This window comes from Apteryx mantelli, chromosome 12 (assembly GCF_036417845.1).
Source record: "Apteryx mantelli isolate bAptMan1 chromosome 12, bAptMan1.hap1, whole genome shotgun sequence".
NCBI classification, from domain to species: domain Eukaryota; kingdom Metazoa; phylum Chordata; class Aves; order Apterygiformes; family Apterygidae; genus Apteryx; species Apteryx mantelli.
In genome coordinates this window covers 6653120-6679647 of record NC_089989.1, presented here as the reverse complement: position 1 = coordinate 6679647, position 26528 = coordinate 6653120, and the positions used below count along the sequence as shown (strand labels likewise).

The following is a 26528-nucleotide window of genomic DNA, read 5'->3' as shown; positions in this document are numbered from 1 at the left end:
CGAACTAGTTTTGCACTGGTTTGGTTCCCTGAACAGACACACTGCAAGGTCAAACGAGCATCAGCGCTGGCACACACACAACAACTCAGTTAAAACCAATATAGAATTACAGCTATTAATATTCTTTTAAGGCTACTACAGCTATGGAGACGGTCCGCTGCAGGCAAAGATACGGTGGCAATATGGAAGGAGGTAGCAGAGAGCTCCAGGGCTGGCAACACACAGCCCTTGAAAGCCTGGCTGGCTCACGCAGCTGCTGGAGGGGAAGCCAGATCCGGTGGCTGGCCCTGCGGGATCCCACCCCCCGTCCCTTCCTGTCCCGAGCTCAACAGGAGCAGAAAGCCCACGGCGCTCCCTTCCCACCTCTGCCATCTTGCTTCTCGAGGCAGGAGAGACCTTAGCTTCTCTCTCGTGGGGAGCAAAACGCAGTTTTTCACACTGTTGTAAAGGCAGGCGCTGGCCCAGCGTCATTAGCAGAAACACTGGTGTCACCAGTGTCTGCAGCCCCTAATTCTTTCCTTGGAGCAGCAGTACTCAAAAAAACAGTACATCCAACGACAACAACAAAGTTCTGTTAAATTGTCAAAATGAATACAGACAACTTGCCAGCAACCTCCAGCACTTTTCATGGTTGGATTTCTTTTAGACATGATATGAGCATGATTTGACAGCATTGTGCTAACAACTAATTTTACAGAAATTCATATCGTTATTACAGATATTATTCCCAGTCTGTGGACAATTGTTACACCGCAAAAAAGATTTACGGGAAAAAGTACAAACCCTCAACAGAACAAAACAATTATAGCAGGTAAAACCAAGAAACTTAACCAACATAAAACAATAATGACTTCATTGAAATCAACAAGTTTAAGCAGACATAGCCCCAAATTTCAATCATATTTTGACTTCAAGGATATCAGGCTCCCCATGTAAAAAGGCTACTACTTTTGTATAAAAAAAATAGTAAACAAATATAATTCATGAGAATTTGAGATGTTAAAATAATTACTTAAGCAAATACTTTTTGAATGAGAGCACACTATTTTTTATAAATAGGCAGTACTGGTTAACACTATGAATTTAACTAAGCCAAGCCATTATAACCCTGAAAATTGCTTATTATCTAATTTCCATTTATAAAGTAAGCTAAGGGATGACTATGCTCATGACAATTTCCCTTACTTTCAGCATCCTGTCTCAGGAATTCACAACTTTTTAGAAACATCACGTACCGACCAAGGGAGATTTGCTAAGGAAGCATGGAGGAAAAAATACAATATGTTGAGAATTCAGGAGAAGGATATCACACATGCCTTCCTCACAGAGAAAGCGTTAAAAGCTAACATTTGCAAGGAAATATCATCCTTCAGTAATCATTCAGAAAATGTCCTCCAATTCAACCAAAATCAAGTTCAAACATGTTTAAATACTATTCTGGCTGAGGGAATACTTCTCATGTGGTACCACCTAAGGAGACCAACTATTGCATATTCTAGTGGAGACTTCTTTTAATTTTTTAGCTACTGGTTTTTAATAAATTGCAGACACTGTTTTGGTAGGATTCTGCCAGGATATGATGGAGGCATGAGTGAGCTCTGCAGCTGCTGCAGAAGCAAGCGATCCTGCTGATGGCCCAGGGAACGGGGACAGGCAGAGAGCCAAGCTCTGCAGGGCACTACTGGCAGAACAGGTTGCCCTTCCCTTTAGCAAAAGTCCCTGTCCCTACCCCAACATCACTGGAAACGGAAAACTTCCTCTTCTCTGGGGCTTTCCAGACCCTTTCCTGGCATCACCTGGTTAGTGAGAGAGCCGGGCCTCGCTGCTGCCCCCCGTTCTCTCTTTCTTCCTCTCCTTCCCCAGCAGCCGCCGAGCCTGTGCTCAGGGGATGATACAAGCTGCTGAGAACTGTTGCTGGCTCTTTTGAAGGAGAGAAGAGGAGGATCTCCGCGCGCAAAGTAATATTTTAATAGGAAAGTACTTCTCCATTCTGATACAAAAGGAAGGAGAAGAGTAGGTCATGGTAACATTTCCTGGATAGGCTTTATAGATTGAGATTTTTACAACAGTATAAAGGAACTGTCACAAAACCACTTTAATCTCTGCAACCAACCTGCAAGTGAAAATAACACTAACGTGGAGTGTGAAAGAAAGACAAATTAAAAAGACAACCACCATACCAGAAGGAAGCCAAGGAGAACAGAATGATTACCTATTACACTTTTGGCAAATGAAGCTCTCTTGAGGGTTGCCAGACCTAAGTCTCCTATTTTCACAGATCCAGTTGGTCCAGTAATAAAAATATTGTCACATTTTAAGTCTCTGTGAATTATTGGTGGAGTTCTTGTGTGCAAGAAAAGAAGACCCTTCAGGATTTGCCGGCACCAACTACGCAGGACTTTTGGTTTCATCACTTTAAATCTCTTCAGATACCTACAGTGCAAAAAATACACAGTCATGGATATAAAGAAAACAAAAGTGCTATAAAAGATACTAGAGATTGGAACTTCATTTTGGATAAAAACACCTCCCTTAGATGCCATAATAGCCACTCAAAAACATCAACAAATAGATCTTTCTAAAGAAGGAATTAGAACATTCATTTTTAGGGAGGAAGATAAAAAGCACTTTTGGTGCAAGTTTAATAGTAAAGCTACTCACTTTATGCAGAGAAAACAGTTTGAATACCCTTCATATATTCAGATCAGAACAATACTGAAGTTTAATTTTAACCAGAAGATTCTGACCTCTGTACCATGCACCTGCATTTTTTCCCTTTATCTATAACAATGATGGGGAGGGTACTCTTGGGAAAAAAAATGTAAAACCTGCTAATGTACTTGCAGAGCAGCACACTGGATATATGCAGTGACGAGTACTGCTCCCATTGGGACGGAAAATCTGTTCCAGAATTCATGCCAACTGTTTTATATCAACCTTAACAAGACTGTCAGTACCCAAAGCTATTAATTAATATTGTTTAGTAGATAAGCTAGAGCACTTTCTGCTTCAAAAACTGATTTCCCCGTTCAAGTGCTATGCTGTCTGAATTTTGTAACAAAACATGCAAACACAAGCACAAAAGTGATCACAAAAATACATCCTGACATCCCATGCAGAGGATGAAACAAAACAGAGAACTGCTTCCAGTTACATAACTGCAACAGAAGATCGGGGAAGAGAGATGGAGGCTGAAATTCTTCCTGTCAAATCCATGAAGTTCAAACACAGGGACAAATGACAGACACCAGAGAACAGTTCCATTTTTTTCTTTTATCTTGAGATACCTTTTTCAGAATATGAAAGTAGGATTTTTCTAAAAATTTCCATAGCTATTCTTAGACTCCTCACCAGGAGCACAGTACTTACGTCTTTAGTGTTCCAGAGGTCATCAATTCAGTAACCAGCACAATACATCTTTTTCCTTTTACACAGGATTCCCAGAAGTCATAAAATCTTACAATATTTGGATGCTGTAGACCTTTCAACATTTCTGCTTCCTCTTTAAATCTCTGTCTCTCTACTTTTGTTAATTTTCTGTCCTATAATCCAAAATAAGACATTATTAGTACTGCATTGACAAAAGTAAAATAAAGCCACTGTAACTTTATTGGTATGTTTTTCAGAATTCTAGATTTATGACTGTATCATGAACAGCTATAAAATCTTTTATACAAGCGATGAGCAGTGTGTATGAACTAGGGCACTAGCCTCAAGCCCAGTGTCAAAAGACAAAGACTTGCCCCCAAACCAGAAACCACCTGTGCTGTGCTACATGACAGCGTTACTATTCCAGGCAACGTAACCATATCAGTATCTTGACGTATCAACACACAGCTATTTACTTCTTGTTTTGGTTTGTGAGGATCATTATATGAGAGATTAACACACACAGGACCTCATTTCCAGGTATGCAAAGTAGTCACAGCTAAGCTACTGCTTTCTTTTACGACTGTGAATGTTCAATGTTTAAATGGTTGTAGGGGGGATTATACAGCAGCAAATACAAGGTGAGCTCCCCTGAGTAACCACATTGGGCTGTTCAGCCTTTTCCATTTCAGCAGGGAAAAACTATACAACAGCACCTCAAAAATAAGTGTGTCAATTTTTCTATTCATCTACAGTTCTGCTTAATTTTATGGACTTTTATTGAAAATTGATGAAGGATTTAAAAACATCCTTCAGCCTTTTCTTTAGGCTGCACATTGGCAGCATGGGAATATTTATTATTTTAGATTACAAATACAAGGAATGTTACATTCCACCGGCCTGGTTTTCCTAGAGAAAATTAGGAACATTTACTGTAAACTCCGAGCTGTAAATGAAACAGTAAGTAGTATTTAAGACCTAAGAAAGGCCTCTTTTCTTCAAGAGCTCCTCATGCCAGCAATGAACATATGCAAACTCCAAAAACATAAATCAAACAAGTCCCCCCAAGTCATTTTTTTGTAATTCTGCCTCAGCTGTCACCTCCTTCACTCTCCTGAGATCATGATTCACAGGAACTCCTGCCAACCTTCCAGCTAGACACGCAGCAGAGTTTACCCACAGCCAAAACCCCACCGGAGAACAAATGACCCTCCTGCAGACTCGCACACAGGTGGGCTTCACCTGCAGAAGATGAAAGGAGGTTTCTTTGTGCTACTTTTCCTTAGCACAGCAGCAAGCCCAGCCAAGTGGGGCGTGATGTCCTCATTGGCCAAGTGGCCATGGAGTTTAGCAGAAGCCTCCTTAGCTACTTAGCACCTAAACCCTTACAAGAAAAAGGCATCAAAAAGTTCAGTCTCTGACACTATCATCTTCATACTACATAAAAGAACAAAATGGCACGTGCCAAAGCACTAGGAGTTTCACCGAAGACCACACCATCACTGTCTAGTTCATCTCCCATGGACAGTTATTCAGGCTGGGAGCACTTCAGTCCACTGTCCTAGAAAGGAAGCTTTTTAGTTCTTTAAAAGGCACAATTGTGTAACTGTTCTTATATACAGAAATGAAGGCTCACAAATCACTAAAATTAATTAGCTCATTTTTTAACCTCAGACATTTTCCTTTTCTCAGCTAACTTAGGTATGTTTATAACAGCATCTACTTAGTGTATTAAATTGGCACTCAGCTTATTTTTAACTGAGATTCAGAGGGATAAGGCCACTGCCATTTTGAAACAGTCTGCCCTCATCTGTATTTGCAAAGAACTCAATATAGTAATGAGAATTCACACGGCTGGAAACAAGTCAGCTCGACACAGAGATCTTCCAAGGGGAAGATCTGGGTTGAAGCAATTATGTTTTAGCTCTTCTTGGAAGACAGAAAAGCCTGCTTCTTCAGTGGCGCGAGGGGGGAGCATTCCCATTTTACACGGCTGCTGCTCATGGCAGCGTTTCCCTGAGCAACAGCAGCAGTCTCCTGGCTGGGAGCAGCCAGGGGCTCGAGGGAGGACACCCAGGACGCGGAAAGCAACGGCACCCCTCACCCCACAGTCTGCCGCGGGCGGTGGGCAGCAGTGCTCTGTGCTGCAGGAACAAGCTGGTATTTCTGCTGCTCTGTATTAACTGCATTTTTTGTAAAAAAAAAAAATATATATATATATATTTTTTAAAAGCTGTCTAATGAGCCAGTACAGAAAGTCTGGCAATTACTTTCAAATCCATCAGTTCTTCCCCTACTGCTGAGTCTCCTCTTAATTTAAACCTGGTAAAATAAATCAGACACACTCCTGTTAAGGAAGAAAAGGAGCATTTCCTTGTGTGAGACAGGAAGAGCATAGTGTGGGTTAGCAGAGAAAGGAAAAGAAAGTAACACAGACCTAGTTTTTTGTTTGTTTTAAAAACTTTTAATTTAAAAAAATACTGTACCCCTTGACTCTCATTTCCAGATTTCTGAGTATTGAGAGAAATTTTCCACTGTTAATTTGTGGGTAACTTAAAATATCACCTGGACATTGCAGACTATCACATTTGGTATCACTGGCTGCACACGACAAGCACCAGACCTATCGGACCGATGACTGAATTCACAGAACAGTTGAGGTTGGAAGGGACCTCTGGAGATCATCTAAGTCCAACCCCCTGCTCAAACAGGGTCACCTACAGCACCTTGCACAGGATTGTGTCCAGATGGCTTTTGAATATCTCCAAGGAAGGGGACTCCACAACCTCTCTGGGCAGCCTGCTCCAGTGCTTAGTCACCCTCACAGTAAAGAAGTTTTTCCTCATGTACAGACTGAATTTCCTGTGTTTCAGTCTGTGCCCATTGCCTCTTGTCCTGTCGCTGGGCACCATTGGGAAGAGTCTGGCCCCACCCTCTCTACACCCTCCCTTCAGATATTTATACACATGGATGAGATCCCCCCATCAGCCTTCTCTTCTCCAGGCTGAACAGGCCGAGGTCTCTCAGCCTCTCCTCATAAGAGAGATGCTCCAGTCCCATCATCATCTTTGGAGCCCTCCACTGAACTCACTCCAATGACTCCATGTTTCTCTTGTATCGGGGAGCCCAGAACTGGACACAGGACTCCAGATGTGGCCTCACCAGGGCTGAGGAGAGGGGGAGGATCACCTCCCTCGACCTGCTGGCAACACCCTTCCTGATGCACCCCACGATACCATTGGCCTTCTTGGCCACAAGGGCACATTGCTGCCTCATGCTTAACTTGGTGTCCACCAGCACTCCCAAGTCCTTCTCCGCAGAGCTGCTCTCCAGCAGGTCAACCCCCAACCTGTACTGGTGACTGGGGTTATTCCTCCCCAGGTGCAGGACCCTGCACTTGCCTTTGTTGAACTTCATGAGGTTCCTCTCCGCCCACCTCTCCAGCCTGTCCAGGTCGCCCTGAAAGGCAGCTCAGCCCTCTGGTGTATTGGCCGCTCCTCCCAGTTTTGTATCGTCAGCAAACCTGCTGAGGGTGCACTCTGTGCCTTCATCCAGGTCATTGATGAAGAAGTTGAACAAGACTGGACCCAGTACTGACCCCTGGGGGACATCGCTAGCTGCAGGCCTCCAACTAGACTCTGTGCCACTGATCACAACTCTCTGAGCTCTGCCATTCAGCCAGTTTTCAAGCCACCTCACTGTCTGCTCATCCATCCCACACTTCGAGCTTGCCTAGGAGGATGTTACGGGAGACAGTGTCAAAAGCCTTCAGAATACTGAGATGGTCATCTGAACAACAGCGACAAAATGATTGCAGAAGACATGTATATACATATTTTGTATAAAATATAGATTCTTTCCCTGTAATAATAATCAAAAGGATAACTAAGCATCTTTCTCAGAAGAAAGCATTACTAGTACCTGGAAGGAGAGGTCAGGGCAGGGGTTCGGGCAGAGCAGCAGCCCTCACATGCTCCCCATCCCCTCAAGGCGTTTCCTGCACAGAGGCACCCTAAAGCTTCAAACCACTCTTTTTTAAATTCCATGAGGCTGAACAAGACACATGATTTGTTGGCCAAAACATAAGCACTTTGTGAAAGGGCTTAACAGTTGAGCTCTTTTCTACTCTGTGGCAGCAAGATCACTTCTGTTGTCACTTTAACTGCGTGACTCACTCAGTGTTTATTCCAAATCCAAAAAAACCTTCACGGACATTTATTCCCTGCCATATAATCCACACCATGCAAAAAAAGCTTTGTGCTATAGGTAAGGATCTAAGCTTTAAACAACTACCTTTGAACAACAAAATTTTAAGATGGGAAACCGGATTCTTTGAAGAGGTAATGTCAAAGAAGGCTAATCCATTTAAACTGGATTTAAGGTGTCACTTTGCATAACCGAAACTCAAATGAAATTTATGCAGATCTGGAGGTGAAGCATTTTCTCAGATTCAGGCAGCGAGTCACTGGCCAGCATGTTGCCTGCAATGGAAGACACTGCCTACATCAAGCAGCTGAAGGAGGTGGCTCAGGGATGCTGAGTAGCTGCATTGCTCTGCTCCTCTGTAGCATGAGGAAGGTGACAGTGGTGTCACACTGAGGTGACAAACAAGCTCATTGTTGTCCCACTGCTTTAATATCACTCCTTCTCTTCTGAGATTCCCCAAGACACAAGACTTGAAAGGAAAATCAGAAAATGCTTTCAGTGTGATCTGAATGATACCAATATTAGTTTGCAGGTATTGGCACACTTCATTTCCTTATAAGGTGTCCACACTGCTTGGCTCTTTCCCACTTCCCTGGGACATAGAGTCTTGGCTCTGGGGGCTACATTGTAACTCCACTTAAAATAAACGAAAGCTTCTCAAACCTATTAAATAGCATGAAGGTTTCTAAAATAAACTTCAACCTTCAAAAGTTCAGAGCAATCACACTAAGCTGGTTCAACTTTTCCAGAGTAACTGAATTTAAACAGAACTAAGCAAGAAGTGAGACAGCTGTTCAGTCCATGTTAGGAAGGAATCTATAAATTTATCTTGTTTTTTCATCTTAATAAGCTGTAAAGAATGCCCTAGAGAGATTTTTCCTCACCTCTGCCAGAAGTTGTCTGCTTAAAAGGATTCAGCGCAAAATTTGTCTGCAGCAAAATCGGGACCAAAGCAGTGCTGAGAACAGATATAGCAACCATGAGCTTTCCTACACTCGGAACCTAGATACACCAGTTTTGCAAACATATATGTAATGCAAACTGATAAGTCTGTTGTTTTATTATAATGACATAACTAGAATCATACCTAACGCTTCACAAAACGCAAAAGCAAATTTACTCTTTTAAGCAGAAACTTCCACACAGCGTATAAAGCAGAATGGTTTGAGCACCCTTCCCGAGCACAGCCACATGGGTCCGTGGTCAGCCGCCTTAGCCTGTGCTCAGAATTTGCCAATTTATTATTACAGCTACTCTGGGGCTGCTGCGGTTAGGTATTTACCGAGTGCCTCTGCAGGAATAAACCACAACAGCGGGCGCTAGCAGTACAGCTCGGGCAGAGCATCACTGCTTACACAGACACTGCCCAGCCACCTATGGAGCCTGGGTGACTTATGGCTCCACGATTCAGCCTTTTGTATAAATAAACAAGCACTAAATGGTTTGGGATTACACAATGTATCCTTCACTATGAAAGGCAGTCTGTAACAGACAAATAATAAGCAGTAAAAGGAGGTTATAAATCGAAAACTTGTTTCTCTTCATTGACTTCCTTCGCATTCTGCCTGTTGCAAACCAGATTATAACTGCATGGTCGGTTTTAAGCATCAAGCCACTGAAAGCTATTTGCTTTTTCGGGGGAGAAAGAAAGAATTCCCAATTAGTATTTTATATCATTGCTCTCGGTAAATTAAACACTGATTCAGAGAGTTATAAGGGACTGAATAAAATGAAGTTTGTAGCAGGAAGTGACATTACATAACTTCCTATCTGTAAATCATATTTCTGCAAATTAGTCACCAGTCTAAGACACACAGGCTCTCTGCTTCACTCTGTTTTTTCCAGGCAGTTACATAAGTCTTCTCTTTGGCAATATAAAATTTACCCCTTCACTAAGTTCCTTGGTGTTGAACAACAGCGAAGATTGGAATCAGGAAGAAAATGTATTAATAAAATGAAAAGGAAGGCTTACAAATTACATTCTGGAATGACACCCAAATTAACAGCAGGAGCATGTTCTTAGTCATCTACAAGCATCATTTCCTCCAGGTTGTAACATATGGGCTCTGACTAAGTCTTTGAAGTTATACAAGCAAGAGACTTGTTTTCACCTGGGTCTTTAGAAGGTTTCTGAGAGAGATTAATCACTGACTTCAAGTTTCTTGCCTACTAACTTGTGAGTGGCTGCAAGGTTTGGGAATGAACTCTATTCCATCACCACCCCATGAGAAAAGGAGATCAAATGAAAAGATAAAAATAAAAAAAAAATCTTGTGTGGTCTTATGTAGTAACGTGTATATCTATTTAAGAACAGAGTGTTTGTGGAAAAGCTGTTACCAAACTAGAAAGCTGTGTTGCTTCTGCAGTTTCACTGTTTTTAAGTTCTTCTGCTGAAAGTCTTGAATTTTGAGTAACATTAAAAATATTTTAAATACTTTAACCCCTTTAAAAGTGGCACTGACTTAAGAGTAAATTCACTCTTGCTCCTGAGTGAGCCTTGGCCATGATGCTGCTGTTTTTAAACAACTGACTGTAAAGTCCTCCTGTCTCACTCTGAGGACTGTCAGTGTTTTGAAAGATCATTTTAACCTGCGGAGTCAGGCTTCACAAAACCCTGGGAATAAAAATTTGTTTAAGAAAAAAGAATACAAGACAGAAAGAGAAACTAATGCCCCACCAGGAGACGGGGGAAGGCAGCAAGGACAGCATGTCTCCTTCCCTGGCACAGGACTTGGGCATGTCTTACCCAGACTTCTTGGCCTAAGGGCTTCTACTTGTGCATCCAGCTGGCTTGTAAACACTGGCTTGTTATAGAAATGCTAAAACTCACACAGTTGTACTTACTGCTGGTTATTTCATTTTGTCTAGCAGGACAAAGTCCTCATTTTGGAACAGATTTAGGTCTGTCTGGTGAAGACACGGGTCTGCACACAAGGCAAGTGCTCACCTCTGTCATGTAGGAGTTGCAACAGGGGCAGATTTCAACTTTTACCCCTCTTAGCAATAAAGAGCAGAAATTAGAATTCAAATATCTAAATCATCAGAATCAACTTTAACATCAGTGTGTCAAATCTGCACATTTGCTCATACACTGCAAATACTATTCTAATCAGAGATCACCATGAACTATGAAAGCATCAATGGGACCCATTGATAGCTTTCTATAAATAGCTGAATACTGTTTTATTGCAGATTTATGAAGTGAAGAAGCGTGCAGTTCTGGTCTGCCCTACGGTCACAAGTTTGAGAGGAAGATACAGAGCTTGGTCAGAGCAGACTGCATTCTCCCAAGACACACTGCAGTGTGAGGAACTTGCTTTGCTCCTACTGCCTGCTTAAGGCATATTAGCTGGTACCTGTATATGACTGGTAATTCATTAAATTCTGTATTGATGGTACTGCCTTTTCAGGTAAATACATCATAATTTTGGAAAAGTTTTTGAAGTAACTAGCAAAATAGAAAGATCTACCAGTAACAGAGTCCACATCTACGTAGGGCAGCTGTTCTGATCACATAAAGTCATGAAGGGTGGTCACGCTTCACACTCCAATTCAGGGCTGAAGATACTATTCAGAACAAGACTTGGTTTGAGGGATATTATGTGGTTTGTAAAAAGTGCAAGTTGTTTATTCCAGAATTACCTTGTGTTTGGACAGAGAACTTCACACTACCTGTGTGGCTGGAGTAGAAATGTGTATTTCTTGAAGGAATTTTTTTGCCCAGCAATATTTTACACTTTTAGAAACCAGTTCTCCAAATTCTTTCAGGGAATGGTTTCAAAAACCTTCACCAGTGCTACAAGAGATTTGTCAGGAAAAAGCTTTCCAACAGCTAAACTTTATTTCTTTTTTGAAAGTTAATCTTCATCACCAACACTATATGAAATAATCATTGAGAAATACTGGTAGAAATATATCACTCTTCCTGGCTACTGAACAAAATATAGCATACATTACTATAAAATCTGATCTCGGCCATCTCCATAACAATTAGTAAGTTCTCCTATAAGCAACAACTACTGATGTCAACAGGAATAACAATCTATTTGGTTTATTTAACCTTTTGATACTGTTATTCAGAAACATTTAAAAATCCAAAGGCCTTAGAAATAAAGTTGGACAATAACACATTTAAGAAGAAAAAATTAAAATAATTTTTCATTCAAAATGAAAGCTTCCCTCATTTACTACTAACACTCACTTAGTACTATCACTTTTTGCATTTCACATTAAGGCTTGACTACTATCATCCACTAGCAGAGAAATACAGGATTTCTCCCAAGGGCATAACTGGGAGCAAAAGCAGGTTCAGACATGCAGCAGCTTGGACTGTGAAGCACTTGAGATATTACTGAAGTAGCTGCTCTCATGTACCAGGTTTATGTCTTTATTATTTCAGCACTCACATGACCTATATTATAAATTTTTAATAGCATCTAGGATCTTTTATTTCCACACACTATATGCTCAAATATAAGCACCTGTCATTAAAAGTTGTCCTAAAGCAGAAAATCCCCTTTCTGGGAACAAGCAACAGATATGCCATTAGACAACTTGCAAATCAGGAAAAAAAAATTACAGCTTCATTACACATAAGCTTTCAGCCAACATTTTTCCTTCACTAAGCCACTCTCTGTGAAGTTACAGCCCACTATTTGTTAGCTATATTAGCAAAACACACTGAGGTTCCCAGAGGCAACTCACTTTCCAAATGCATAAAAAGCAGTCCTTATCCCCAAGACGCTCACAGTTCAGTGACCAGGACCCCATTCCACAGAAAAGGTGGAGAGAGATTAACTTATTTGCCCGAGTTATTATTAGAAATCTACAGAAAATTCAGCACTGAATCCAAATCTCGCACTGGAGGAAAGGCTGAGCTTCCTTCCTTGCTGGAGAGGAGAACAGCTTGCTACTTTTTAACTCACTCAAGGCACCTGCCCTACGGTGGAGTAACAGTGAAATTCACATCTTCTACTGGCTTTAAGATACTAAAAAACTTTTCTGGCAAGGTGCAGGAGGAAAGTGAATCAGTATCTCACATCAGAGCGCTCTATGTAAGAGTCACGAATGCATAAGAAACCCAGCACCTTTTGCAGAGCCCATGTTTTATTGATCAAAACCTCCAAACATTACTACACTTTGATAACCTATGGTTACAAAAAGTTTATGTCACAAGCAATCGAATTGATTGCAGGCAGCACCCCATTAGCTCTCTTCATTACCAATGCTTCACAGGTTCCACTTTAGCATGTAAATTTAGAGGAAATACCAGAAATAGTTCAGAAGGACTTTTTCAAATGAAACCATGAAATAAATACGTGAAAAAAGCTGGACAAACTCTGTGACATCAGACCAAAGCACAGCTTCCACTTCTCAATGAACACAGAAAAAAAATTAAAAAACCTTTAAACGTGCCATTACACTCTGGTATATTATTATTTTCTGGAATTCACTTCTGAACTAGGGTTCATTAAAGTTTATGCAACAGTTTGTGCTGTTTCTAAAGAGCATTATGCTTCACTTGCTTCATGTCATCCATGAACACAGTATTTGGTCATGCAAAATGTCTCATACTGTGAGACATAACATCTCAAACAGATGAAGCCAAATTCCCATGTCTCCTAGCAGGAGTAAGCTGAGTATGGACATAACCATTCCTACTTACATTTTCATTTCTAAGTGTTTTTAAAGAGTACCATTTGCAGACTGGAAGACCCAGAAACAACATACAAATACCCTAAAGTACCTTGGCTGTTACCCTCATAGTTATAACTGTGGTTATGAAGGACCTTGTTTCAGTGCTGGACTCACATATATCATGTAAACCTCGACAGAGGAGGAGATGGGTCTAGCAGCGCCCTGGAAGCAGAAGGATTGCATGTGGCTCATCCCTTCTGGCCCAGACAGCTGTGGCAGGCAGGGGAAGAGACATTTGAGTGCTGCTGCTGCCCCAAAAGAGTCTTCCAATAGCTGAAAATGCACAAAATGGAAGAGAGGAGACGCTGCTGCCCTCAGAAGGCTGCCGTTTTCCAGGCATGGCGAGAAGGGAGAAGAGGGATTTTAAGGGTATGAAATTCCTGCAGTTTCTCCTTTCTGTGTGCAGCTGTCTCTGCTTTACCATTCTCCATTGCTGGCCAGGTAAGAGTTCTTCCTCGCACCCTGCCTGCTCCAGAGAGGCCTCGCCTGAGGAGCACCACTTTTCTGAGCCTTCTGAGACAAAGCAAAAACGCTGCTAGTTACCCCATGTTACCATTCGGCATGTAAATGTTGAGGCTCACTTGGCCATCAGGCTTGCCAATGGGAATTAGCACAGCACAAAGAATTAGCGGAGTAATGCAAGTTTTATTTAGTTTGCCTTACAAATTTTATTTGACTGCTTCTTAAGTAGCATACAATCTTGTCTTTCCACCAGGCAAACTTCATTTTCCTCTCAATTTCACCCCATTATTTTTACCATTTCCCATCCTGCTATAATCTATCAACTTCATACTTCAGTTTGGAAAACACACTTTATCAAGTGAGATGTTCTTACCAGTGAATTAATTATAATCTGCAAATAACCCTAAATAAAGAATAGAATACTAATCTACAGTCACAAACACTCAGGAAAAATAAAACTCAGTAACCCAAATGCTGCTCCATAACATGCATCTTTCAGTATCTTGGGTGTTTTGAATAGCTAAATTAAGTTTTGTCAACTAATTGGTTCCAAACGTAAACCCACTAAGACAACAGAAACACTTGCACAGGTTTATAGTTGTATTAAAATACTTTGTAAGCGATTAAGATTTTCTTTGCTTCATTAGCAAAGCTAAGAACTAGCTAAATAGATTCTTTTCTATCCAGTGACATTTGCAAAATGGAAGAACATAAGTGATATATAGAATGAATTTTAAACATTTTCACCTTTAACTAGTTTTCATCAATCATGAAATATTTTTTTTCAGCAGAGTAGCTTAAAAGAAACCATTACCTTCAGAACTTATTTTTAGCCAGAAATGGAGTAACAGGAAATATATTATCATGCTTTTAATGGAGTATCTTTAAAGTCGGAAGATATATTTTTTACCTCCCAAATTAAGCCTATGAACTGTGTTGTATTCATTAGCCAACCACAGGTTTAGTCAGAGTTATCAGTCTTAGAAGATACCCCCTGAACAGGCCTTCAAACTGGGTCTCTGATTACAGACTAAGTACATTTATTTCAGGAAACTAAGTCAAAAACTTTCAAGTTAATAAGAGTAGAAATCCCCTCACCACACCAGACAGCTAAACTAGAAAACATCTAACAAGCCCGACTGCAGCAGGCTCCAGAAACAAACCTTTCTGGAGTTCTTCTAATCATCGTTCTCCTGCAGTACTGAATACATCTTTAGTTCTATTATTCTTTTCACAAGAAATGGTGCGTGTCACGTAAACACAGAGTTAAAAGCCATTTCTCACTTGTTCTTGTCTATCCAATGCAGCACAATATTTGAAGACTTTAAAACACCTCAGCAAAGCTGAGCTGAATCCAGGCAGGATTCAGGAACAGGAGGCTGCATCGCTCCGGCTGGGGCTGCACAGAAGCACCTAGCGCCTTCCCGGCGGCCGCGCGATCCCATCGGAGCCTGCCACACTAACTCGCAGACCTTGGAAATTCAACAGTGAAGCCACAGGGTCAGAGACACACCTCTGCTTTGCCACGTGGAATTCAAGAAAAGCCGAATTACAAGTTAATACTGTGAGTCTGTCAAAGAGCCCGAAAGCAGACTGGCTGTAAGAGCAGCACATGCAGCGGTAGGAACCCCTAAAGATGAAGTACTTCTAAGCAGAGAGGCTTAAAAACCGAAGGAGTAAGGGGCCAGCTGCCCTGCCTCTCACTGGCAGCTCACACCATTCCCTTCCACAGGACTGGAGCGCGCGGGACATCTCGGCCCACGTCTGGGCACAGCCTACGTACGCATCAGCCTACGCCTCCCCTGCCGAGGGATGGGCGACGTTTTGTGCCACGAGCTAGAGCCAGGTGGCATCAAACGCCGAGGGGACAGAGACCTACCCCACGACAGACCCCTGCTGCTGGTGTCCTGGGAGGCCCGTTCCAACCATGCATAATGCCATTTAGCTTTTCGGTTTTGCCATTTTATGGAAAAAAGAACACAACTGATCTTGGAGCTCCCGTCTCTGTAACCACCCCTAATGAATGCAGTCCTTGTTTACCTGAACATATATTATTTCATTCCCAGAGCAAAGTTGTCCGAGTGCACAGGACAGACAAGGAAGAAATATTTAAGGTTGCACAGGCAGTTTTAAGTTTAGCATTTCATAACTTTTCATATATTTATTTTCATAAACCAAATAAGCCTGAACAAGTGCATAGCACACACATGCTGAATCTAGTTATATTCTGGGAAAGGAATATAAAATGACAGGACAAAAGAAAAGCAACAGCTCTTTGCCTGCCACTTAACCTAAACTCCAATAGTGGCTTAATGGACCCTGGAGAGAAACTTCTTTATTCCTCACTCACACTGTGGCCTGCTGAGTCACCCAGACCTCGCCACTTCATTGCTCGGTGCCTAGCTCTGCCATCTGTGTCCCACAGATAACTGATAAGGAGGTCTTCTGTAAACCCTGGAGATCTAGGGGAAAGAAGCACTATAGGTGTCATGAACTCTTCCTTCTCCCACCTTGCTTTTATTTTTCACTAAGGACTTTTTCATGACTGCTTTTTGGGGGCTTTATTGGGAGAAAATATAGGAAGGCAATACTTTAATATGCCTTGCTCTGTCTGTTTTGAAAAAACTGGCAGATGGCTGTACTTAAATTCTTTCACCTAGAAAGTCCAGAGTCTAACAGGTCTTGGAGCTGCCCCAGGAACATTGCGCTCTCGTTCCAGCCCAGCTCCACAGCCCAACGCACCCCTGGAAGGCCTGCAGCAGCCTGGGCACCACCTGCTCGCTGCTGCTCTTGCAAACCTAAGATTCAAAAGAAAATATACATGGGAAGCATATAACGCAAAGATGAAGAAAAAAGGCCATCTTTTCTTCTATAACACCTCACGTAGAGACTGGAAGCAAGTATTTCCCGTAGCGTGCCTGCAAAGCTCTCGGACAACAGGGGTGGGGACCCTTTACCGCTACAAAGGCGCTTTGCAGGTCAGGATATTCCTCCTCCTGAACACTCCTGCAATAATTTATCTGGAGTTTGGAAACATCTTATCTGGGGAAAATTTTTAAGTGCTGAAAAGAACTGTCACTTTTCTTACATTCATAACACCACTTGACAACCTGTTAGAAAACACTCAAAGGCAAATTCTGTACGCCTGGCCAGGATATATTAATCAAAATCCCCCATAACGGCTACCAATTATGCTGAAAGCATCAGATCTGTAACAAAATGTCTCCTTTTTCTTTTTTTGTAAACCCTCCTGCAAAGCTGAAAATTCTGTAGCCTTGCCCCAAGAAATAATACTAGCTTGTCAGCTAAAACATACTAACAGCTGAAAAATATAACTTCACATCTCTTCAACAGCTAAACATGAGAGGGTAACGTCAACACGGGTTTATGAAAACAGATCTTGGCTACTTTCCATTGAGATTATATGTTTGGGTTGATAAAGATAATAGTGTTGACATAACAAACTCAGATTTCTGTACTGCATTTGCCTCGCATTAAGGAAGAAAAAGAATGATACGGAAAAAATCCACTTGCATAAACTGATTAAAAATTAGGTAACCAATCAGTCACAAAACATAAACCGTACATATAAAAATACATGCCCTTAATTATTTTCAAGAAATTCTGCAGGGCTTCGGCCTTGTTGCTATGAAATAATTTGTATTTTTATAGACAATTTGAATAAAAGCACAACAAAATTGCAAATAAATTTTACACTTTGAAAAGAATTAGGAGAGCACTGAAACACAAAAATGACAAGTCACAAATAGAGCTCCAGAGGCTTGTGTAAGCTGAGTGCAAGCAGTCTAAAAATGCTTCACCAATACCAGGGTGTATAACTCAGGCCAGAGACCGAGCACGACATACGCAGGCAGAGCGCCTTGCAAAGCTGCAGCTGTAGGAGAGACGCAGGGAGGTCACCGCAGATGAACACAGCCCGCAGTGCCACAGGAGCGCGAGGCTCAAACGGGAGCAGCAGGCATGAAGAGTTCCCTCTATTTTCCTGTTGCAGAAAGCATCTCCCTTCCTAGAGCACACTTTTCAACTTGCCCCTTAACATGGGCCTAGTTCAAAGATGGGCCACGAGAATCGCTGAAAAATTAGAAACTGGCCCATACTGGGTATGGCTCAGAGGAGTTCAATCTGCACAATTTATCTGAGAAAGGGTAAGGGATTATTTGCTTCACAATCCGTAAGCACTTAAAAGAAAAACAAAGCTCATAACAAGAAAACTCTTCTATCAAACACTCAGTTACTGCAAGTTGCACTTGGACAAGCTCCTATCAGAAATACACTTTTTTTCTTAAAGCCCAGGGAACCACTGAGGTTGACGGCAGAGACTCCATCACTGCAGCCTTTAACCTCAAGGCTGGACATCTTCCTAAACAATATGCTTCATTTCAGTCAGAAGAACTTGGCCTTGATTCAGAGATTCATCCAAGGAGCTCGGAGGAACGAGGGTACCGAGGAGATCTGATTAGGTGATTGCAGTGGTTCTTCCTGCCTTGAAGTCTGCGAAACTCTGTTATAGGCAATGTGCTCCTGGCTAAGGTGTTGGAATACCAAACCGAATGCTATCAAATGCAAACGAGAGAGTTCAAGTTTTGGCTAGACAAGACCTCTGAAAACATGAAGTCAGCAGCACCAAATCTAAGTGAATTTAGCTACGCTGAGTGACAGGAGTTCCTGTATTCGATCATGACAGAAGTCTGAAAACTAGGTAAGAGACAAATACCCATTCCTTCAACCACATCTTGCACTGGCCAATCCACAGGACGTTGCTTACAAGCCAGTGGGTTCCCACCACCTTACTGCAGCTGTTTAATTAGCTAGAACCTCTCATCTACCAAAGTATGGATTTTAGGAAGTGATGCAAGGAAAGTTTCATATACAGTATTTAACAAATGGCATCAAACTTTCAGAGACTCTACAAAAAGCAGTATCAATCAAAAAACTATGACGACAAAAATTTTAATATTAAATAAAATATTAATATAAAAATATAATATAATATAAAATATTAATAATTTCATAAAAGATATCAAGAATAGAATACTTCAGAGATTTCCAACAGGAAAATTAGGATTAAAAAGTAATGTCTGGGAGTTTGGGCAAACTAAGATTTTATCAGTAGTGTGAGGAGAAGATACTGTAGATGCAGAGACAGTATTTGTCAAAAAAGGCTTGTTAAGAACATTTATTCATGTGTATTTCCTACATTTATAAAACCCAATACTAAATGAATTTAGGAAATGAAAAATGTGCAAGTCATTAACCTATACTCATTCTCCAAGACAAGAAGGAAAAAAAATTTTAATATCATAAATACCATATCATAAAAGCATAAGATGCTTGATCATGTTGAACATCAGTGCTTATTCAATTTTTTTTTAAATTATCAGTACTTTTTTTTAATTAAAAAGTGGTGTCTTAGTGAATTTATACTTGTCAACAGTGCAAGTATTGGTGCATCCCAGAACATGCTTCTACTGACTAATACCAAAAGACAGCAGTACTATCTCCCTTAAAAATTAGGTTGTTTCAAAGATGTCAGAAGGCTGCATTCCAATAAATCTAAGTGTGTGCACTAGTCTTTGTAAATGAAATTTGGGGAGAGAAAAAAAAAAGTTAACTACAGAGCTTTTATTGTGCCCTCACTAATAGTGCACAGACTTCACCTGGCTTGATGACTATGAATACCATGATATATGACAGGCTGTTTACTTTATACTTTTCAGATAGTAGAATAACTTCTCCTAAATGAAAACACACACAAAACTCCCTTCCCCATCCCAACAATCTCCCCTCCCCCCACCCCCACCCCCCAAATAATCCCTAAGAGACCTGGAGAAAAGCTTTCTGGATTCTAACCTTAATTTAAATTATAGTTAGAAAAACATACAGATACCTTCCTCTCTTTATTCTCTTTCCCTCCCCCAAAAAGCTCTGCAAACAGAAGAAGTGCAAAAGCAGGCTTTACTCTAAGTCCCTTACAAAGGAAATATATAGAGACAGCATTAATCTTGGCTATTCTGTACACTGTATAGTGAGAGACACCTATGCAAAGCAAATCAAAAAACTTCTCAATTTGGCTAGTGGAAGGAAACTTTAGTACACTAATCTTTACAAAGTACTACAGAACTGAAGGACCCACCCACAGTAAACCAAGACAAGTGTTTTCCTTCCTCTATTAGTTTCAGCAAATAAAAAGATTAAAATATCTTTGAATGAAACAATAAAAAGAATACTGCACATCAATATCATTAATTTGAATGACAGCACCTGGTTTGATTGATTTTTTTTTTTTCAAGACAAATTGCATAGCCTGCAAAACTTGGCAGGTCCACTTGGTTCAATGCACATTAAACGAAATAATTCTATGTTTTACAGATTAATTATGTTAGTGCTATACACTTTCATGAAGGACTTATAAAGAATAAATAATTTTATACTTTCTCCCGAAGATAGATCATTGCTCAGTAAAAGTTAACCTCCTACATAACACAAAAGACAGCATAGTGAAAAACTTAACTAGAAGTTAAGACAAACTACTAGGGAATTCTCCTTAGCTTTCATATGATTTTAAAACACTATAATTTTTCTTTAAACTTTCCAAAATTCAGGTATTTCACCTCTCCTTAGAGATTTGCCTATTAATAAAGGCCAATCAATATGCCCTTTCAAGACTGCAAATGCTGGTCTCTCTGAAGTCCCGATGGCTTGCACAGCATGAAAGCTTTTTCCTAATATGAAACAACAGCTTAATTACGAGTGATGGAGAACCAGTAATTCAAGTAAAACATTTGCAATCACCAGCAGCAATGGACGCTCACTGTAGGAATGTAAATCCTATAAATACGTTTCCCACAGTCCCCAGGATAAGTGACAGGTGAGTACCTAGAAGGGCTTCATTGGTCAACAAGTTATTGTTCAGTCATGGGGAAAATGTTACTTATACAGAAGAATGAAAGCACAGATGTCTGCAGAGTAGACTGGGAAAAAGAAATGAAGACAAAAGAATACAGTACTTAAACATGTACCAGAGGACATTACTAGTAACTGCCCTCACCCTGGACACAGAAACGTAGGACGTATTCTTGCAGGAAAATGTTCAAAACTTATTGAAATTTATAGCAAAGCAGACGTCCTTAAATGACCCTATTTACCCTTTGATTTTTTTTTTTTTCAATAAATTCATTGTTTCAGTATGGCACCACTTCCATAACACTGACTTAGCTTGCCCTTCCTCCATGCCTTAAGCCTTAATCTGGTTGGCAGTAGGCAGCCTCATGGTCCACTAATGCAGTGTTGCACCTCATCATCTCAGACCATTAAGCTATCATGATCCCAAGAACGGTTACAGATGCAATAAAATGAGGCTTAGTCTAAGGATGGTAAAAGCACCATCAAGAATCATTTTTAAAAGTTTGCTGAGGAATTCAAAGAAACTGGTTAATCCTCTGCAAAACAGCACCAACAATAGATTTCAGACTGCATGCACATTCATGATTCTCAATTTTAATACTTCCATCATTTAAATGTGCTAAAATCCAGCTATGTTTGAATCACATTGTTGCTGTTTATTTCCTTATGTATTTTCCACAGGGATTTTGTCAAAACCTGGATTAACACAAGAGACAGCAAGGCAAAATGGGATAGGATGAATGAATCTCAGCCTAATTTAACCAACCAGTAGAGCAACCAAAAATTTCTTGTCACCACTCTTGCCAAGTAACTGAGCCAATTCCACTCCAGTATGGCTTGCTGTCAGCAGCCCATACACCCATCATTTAGACACTACCCTATTGCAGGTCCAAAAGAACACTTAAAAGGTGCAGGATGTGCCAAACAGCAAAAAGGCACATTTGCTCTTTAAGCTTCCAAGCTTAATCAACTTCGGGTCGTGCTTTAAGGTCCTCCTCTCCAAATTATGTGACGGAGAGGGATCGCCTATTGCAAGTCAGCTAGAAAGAGGCAGCTCTGCCCGAGGAGGGACTCCCAACACTGCTTCCCCAGGGCAAGGTGACCCAGAGTAGTCCTGCCCCCTCTCTGCTTGCCGGAAGCAAGAGGCAGATCTTCCCAAACCCTCCCAACACGGCCTCTGCTTCGCACTGAACCTTTGCTGTATTATTCCCCTCCCTGTTCTTCTGTCACTGGCAGCGTGGTGCCAAAGAGCACGAGTTTCCATCACCATCAACGCTGAGCTAACTGCCAGCTCGCACTTCTCCCTCCCTCTGACGAGAAGCAAGCGGTCCGGCTCACACGCCCCAGATCACCAGGATATGGTCACCAGGCACTCCTCTTCCACTATCCTATAGTGAACAGATGCTCACACAAAGTTTAAAGTAAAGAAGAGGGGAAGAGGATGGAGGATTGTAAGAGAAACAGTATTCTCCATTTCTGGAAATGACTGCTCAGCTCTCATGGGCTAACGCTCACTTGCGACTACCTCTCTCTACCACTCTATCTGGAGCCTGAAGCTATAGTTTTACCTAAATTTACATTTCTAAAAATTGAGTTAGGTATTAAGACTTAGGCCCACTTCCAACTAATCCATCTCACTTAAACCAAAAGATGTTCCTTGGGCATGGCTGTCTTTTTCAAACCAGTCAACCTAGAATAACAACTGCGTAATAAATTCAGGTAAGATACCATGACAAATAGCACAAATAAGGCATGAAAGTATCTTAGAGGTTTACACAAGAGGGCAGGGCTGTCTTTAAAACCCATCACTGTATTAAAATCAAAGGCCAGGCACCCATTCACAATTGACTATACACAGATCAAAGCATATGCTGCAGTTTTAGTCCATGCAACTCAAGTCAGAAACATCATTTTGCCCATTTATTTTCAGCTCAGGCTGATAGGTATGCTAAGGTAAGAGTTACAAAGAAAGTTCAGAAAGAGACATCAGTCATGAAAAAAATTACTATAAAATCACTGTGCAACTGAAATTGTTTACACTAGTGTGCAAACACAGATCTATCAATGGGTTTACTCTCACTGAAAGTTTTAAGTGATTTGTGAGCCTTCATACTGGTTTCCAAATGAAAGCTTTATTATAAATATCATGCAGTGCACCAGTGTTCATTTCTCAGCCACATAAGGACCATGAAGTGTTTTACAGATGCCAACCATGCCAGACATCACAATTTTTCAGGATGAGGCAGATGCAGTGAGAACTTAGAGGCGTTTTAGAAATCACAGGAAGTCTGATCTGAACTTAGGCTGTATTTTTGTGCAAGATTCCCGTACAGGACTATATACATACATGCAGTGCAGTTGGGCACAGCCCCCCCAGTAGGCCTGGTGTATCCAGAGCATGCTGGATTTATTGTGCATTTGCAGACTAACATGCGAACACTCAAGAGCTGATCTGTACACAAACAGGGGCCGCTTGCCTCAGATCTCTGGATGTCATGCAGTAGAGCCCTCCTTTTTCTGATGAGACAGAACTTGCACTTGGCAGCTCTTCTATTCTGCAGGAAAAAGTGCAGGAGCCCTATTTCCCTGCTTCTGGTGGTAACCATAAGTCAAAGCTCTCAATCCTATAAATCATTACCCTGTTAGTACGCCAAGCAGCACCAGATTGGACACACGCTTATTTGGCTTGTTTAACACCACCTGCCTTTATGCATGAAAGAACAGTTTGAGTCATGTGGATGCTGAATTACTCTCCAGAAGAGCACTAGTGGAAGTGATTCATGCATTTATTAAGTAATACCACACATGCTCTGTTATCAGAAGCACAAGAACCCATTTTTGGTTAAGGAAACACTGTCAAGGTCCATTGGACTAATTTTATCCTATCTTGACACAGGAGCATATGGAAAATCATGCCATGGGGATTGGTGGTAATCTCCTAAACAGATGTTCTTGCCATAGAAAACATTTAGAAGGAAAGCAGGTGTGACTTATGAGACTGTCCGCACACAAACCTTTCCCATATCAGAAACACCCTTTCCATTCTCACATCAAGGCTTTCAAAGAGAGAAAGACAAATACATAACTTTGATAGAAAGACGGTAAGGGAGAATGGCAAATGCACACTCATTTTGTGTCCCTATAGAAACAATCATGTTAAAATAATGCCTAATAAAAACATCCACAATGTTCCAATAAAGGGTTATTATTTCACAAAAAATACTTCAACATACAGATACCTCAGTAAGCAATCTGGAACTCATTCACCACTATAACATATCGGATTAGTTTCTCTTTTCTTATTACTACTGTCTCTCTTAACCAACCTTAAGTTAATAACCAATGTTTTTTTTAGTCTTTTTACTTGGTTGCTTCACTAAATATGCACCCAGTCAGTAACAGGAGACCTACTCTTAAAGGTGAGACTTTGTGGAAAACCAAATATTAACTTCAGTGTTGGAACCTGAGCCAAGAACTGTATTTTAATGCTTTGTTTCTTTTGACAGTTAAGTGTTGCATCTTTCTCAACTACTATCAAAAACCATCACGTCTATTCTGACGTTATAGACACCAGCTGTAAATTTTCAGATTACACTGACCAGAATCTAGCAAGAAGCGTGATACGCTGTTCTCAGTAAGGCTGTGTCTTTAAAAGCAGTGACCTTGGCAAACGCACCCAAACACAGCATTTCAAGAAAACATCAAGAAAAGGCTCATATGCAGGCTTGCCATATGATGTGCAGTTAACACTTCAAATTAAGTCTCAGAAGCACAAACTGAGAAACTTTTCCAAACCCTATTAAAAAAAAAAAAAAAGCTATTTTAAACAAAATCAGAAAGACAGCAGGAAACATTAAAGTCTACAGAGACCACTATCACCACTTCCATAGCCAAAAAAAGTGAGGCTGGGTAAGCCAAGAATGACAGAATTAGTTCACATACATCCTTATCACTTTGGGCTGGAAGGCAAGCCCCAGGTGAACAGTGAGTCACGAGCAGCCAGGGTGCTGCTGGCTCCTCCTGAGGGTTTGGGTTCCTCTGCTCTGTGTCCAGCTTTTTGGAGGCTTCATGACCTCAGCTGCTGAAGAACCGAGTCCCCAGCACCTTTGCAGGCTGAGAAAGCCAGGTGCTTTCCTTGCAGAGAACACCATTTTACTTAAAAACAGAGTTTATACATTCTGTGCTGGATATGGAACCAGATTACATCAATTTATCTCTGCTCTCAAGTTCAAGATTCCATTGGCACTGGACATTTTGGGTTAGTTTTTCAGCTCTGAGCCTCTGGCTATTGCCAAAAACCCCAACCTAAAGAAATTTATAACACAGCTATGTAAATGCATAAGCTGAGGGCCTTCATGGCTCATGAACAAAATGAGTCTTTCTTTCTGTCTTTTAAATGGGAAGCACTATTTGGGGGGGAGGGAAAAAAAAAAGCACTTTGTTACAGGTATGTTCAAAAAACATCGATTCATGCAGTTGCAAACCTGTCCTAACAACTTGAGGATACAGCAAACCTTTAAAAAAAAAAAAAAAACAAGGACAACCAGCAATACAGCAGCAATATGAGCAGTTACAAAAAGAGAATTTCCAAATTAAAACTTTTTTTTTCATGTTTCTATCTCTGTATTTTCCATTTTATGCTAGTAGGTTGCAGCTGCTGGGTGAAACCTGAAGACTTTTGCAACAGGGCTTCTGAGCTTTCGGAAAAAGTCAAGCAGTAGCTCAGGCTCTTAGCAGGAAGGAGGATTTGTATGTCGTCTTTTGGAAACCTCACACATTGGAACTTCCCAGGTCAATGAGCCTTTTTTAATAGAAGGACACATCATATTATCTCGTTCATAAATTCAGCAAGCTCCATCTTAAAAGATTTCTTGCCATGACACCCTAAAGAAAAGCTGTACTAAAAGTGTTACTCCTCCTCTTAGTTTAGTTTATTTATGGCCAGTTTAGATACCCTTCTGGTATCTAAATGCCATCCTTTAGCTTTCACAGCTCTATTCTTTCTACTGTGTTTTCCACCCTCTGTCTTTCTAGAGAGCTATTGCATTCCCTCTTGGTTTTCAGTTTGTCAGGCTAAACAAGCTAAGGTCTAGCCTCATTTTATAAGCCAGGTTCTCTATCCAGTTGATCACTCTTGTGTCCCTATACAACAAATATTCTTTCTTCTTGAGGACAGTGACCACAACTCTGATTGCATGTTCTCTGCAATCCAGGCAGGTCACTGCTTCTCTTATGTGCTTGATTCCTCCATATGTGAAACAGGGAGGATTTTCCCTTGGTTGGGCTATATTTGAAGTTGCACTATAACCGTTGCACTGTGTGAAACCAGTTCACACTCCTAATTAAATCAGTGCAAATATAATTTGCCACCAACTCAATTTAAAGATGACTTATGGGAGTTCAGTTCAGGTTAGCACCTTTACCAAGCTAAACCAAATTTATGCAAACCATGTGCTCATTGAAAAGATAGTGCTCACAGAGCTCACGAAACCAGTATAAATGCAAGTCTTATAACCCTGAATATATGACCAACACCATAGCATAGAATAAAAGAATCACAGAAAGTGGAGCTGGAAATGATCTGGAAACATCACTATTCCACTCCCTTGCCCAAAGACAGAAGCAATGACTTCCAAATTATTCCTGCCAGACTTGTACATAAGCTTCAGGGAGCCTTCCAGGTAATCTTTGTCACTGCTTAACTGTTCTTAGTTGGATATTTCTCCTAGTTGTCCAATGTACATCTCCCTAGAGTATTATTGAAGAATAGGTATCAGGGAAGAACAGTACCTCATCTCAGTTATTTCCTTCCCAGACTAGACAAACCTAATTCTTTCCATTGCTCATTACAACCACGTATTCTGGATCTA

The 26528-nt window shown here is 40.9% G+C and overlaps 1 protein-coding gene across 10 annotated transcripts in view; it reads right to left on the bottom strand.

The window, feature by feature from the left end:
* Nucleotides 1-26528, bottom strand: part of WNK2 (WNK lysine deficient protein kinase 2) — a 125394-nt gene that overhangs the window by 74869 nt on the left and 23997 nt on the right. For all 10 annotated transcript variants that reach the window (XM_067303797.1, XM_067303796.1, XM_067303789.1 and 7 more), the window contains exons 3-4: nt 3370-3542; nt 2213-2433 (exon numbers count right to left, since the gene is read on the bottom strand). In XM_067303797.1, the coding sequence (XP_067159898.1) occupies nt 2213-2433; nt 3370-3542 (394 nt within the window). The remainder of the gene's footprint in view (nt 1-2212; nt 2434-3369; nt 3543-26528) is intronic.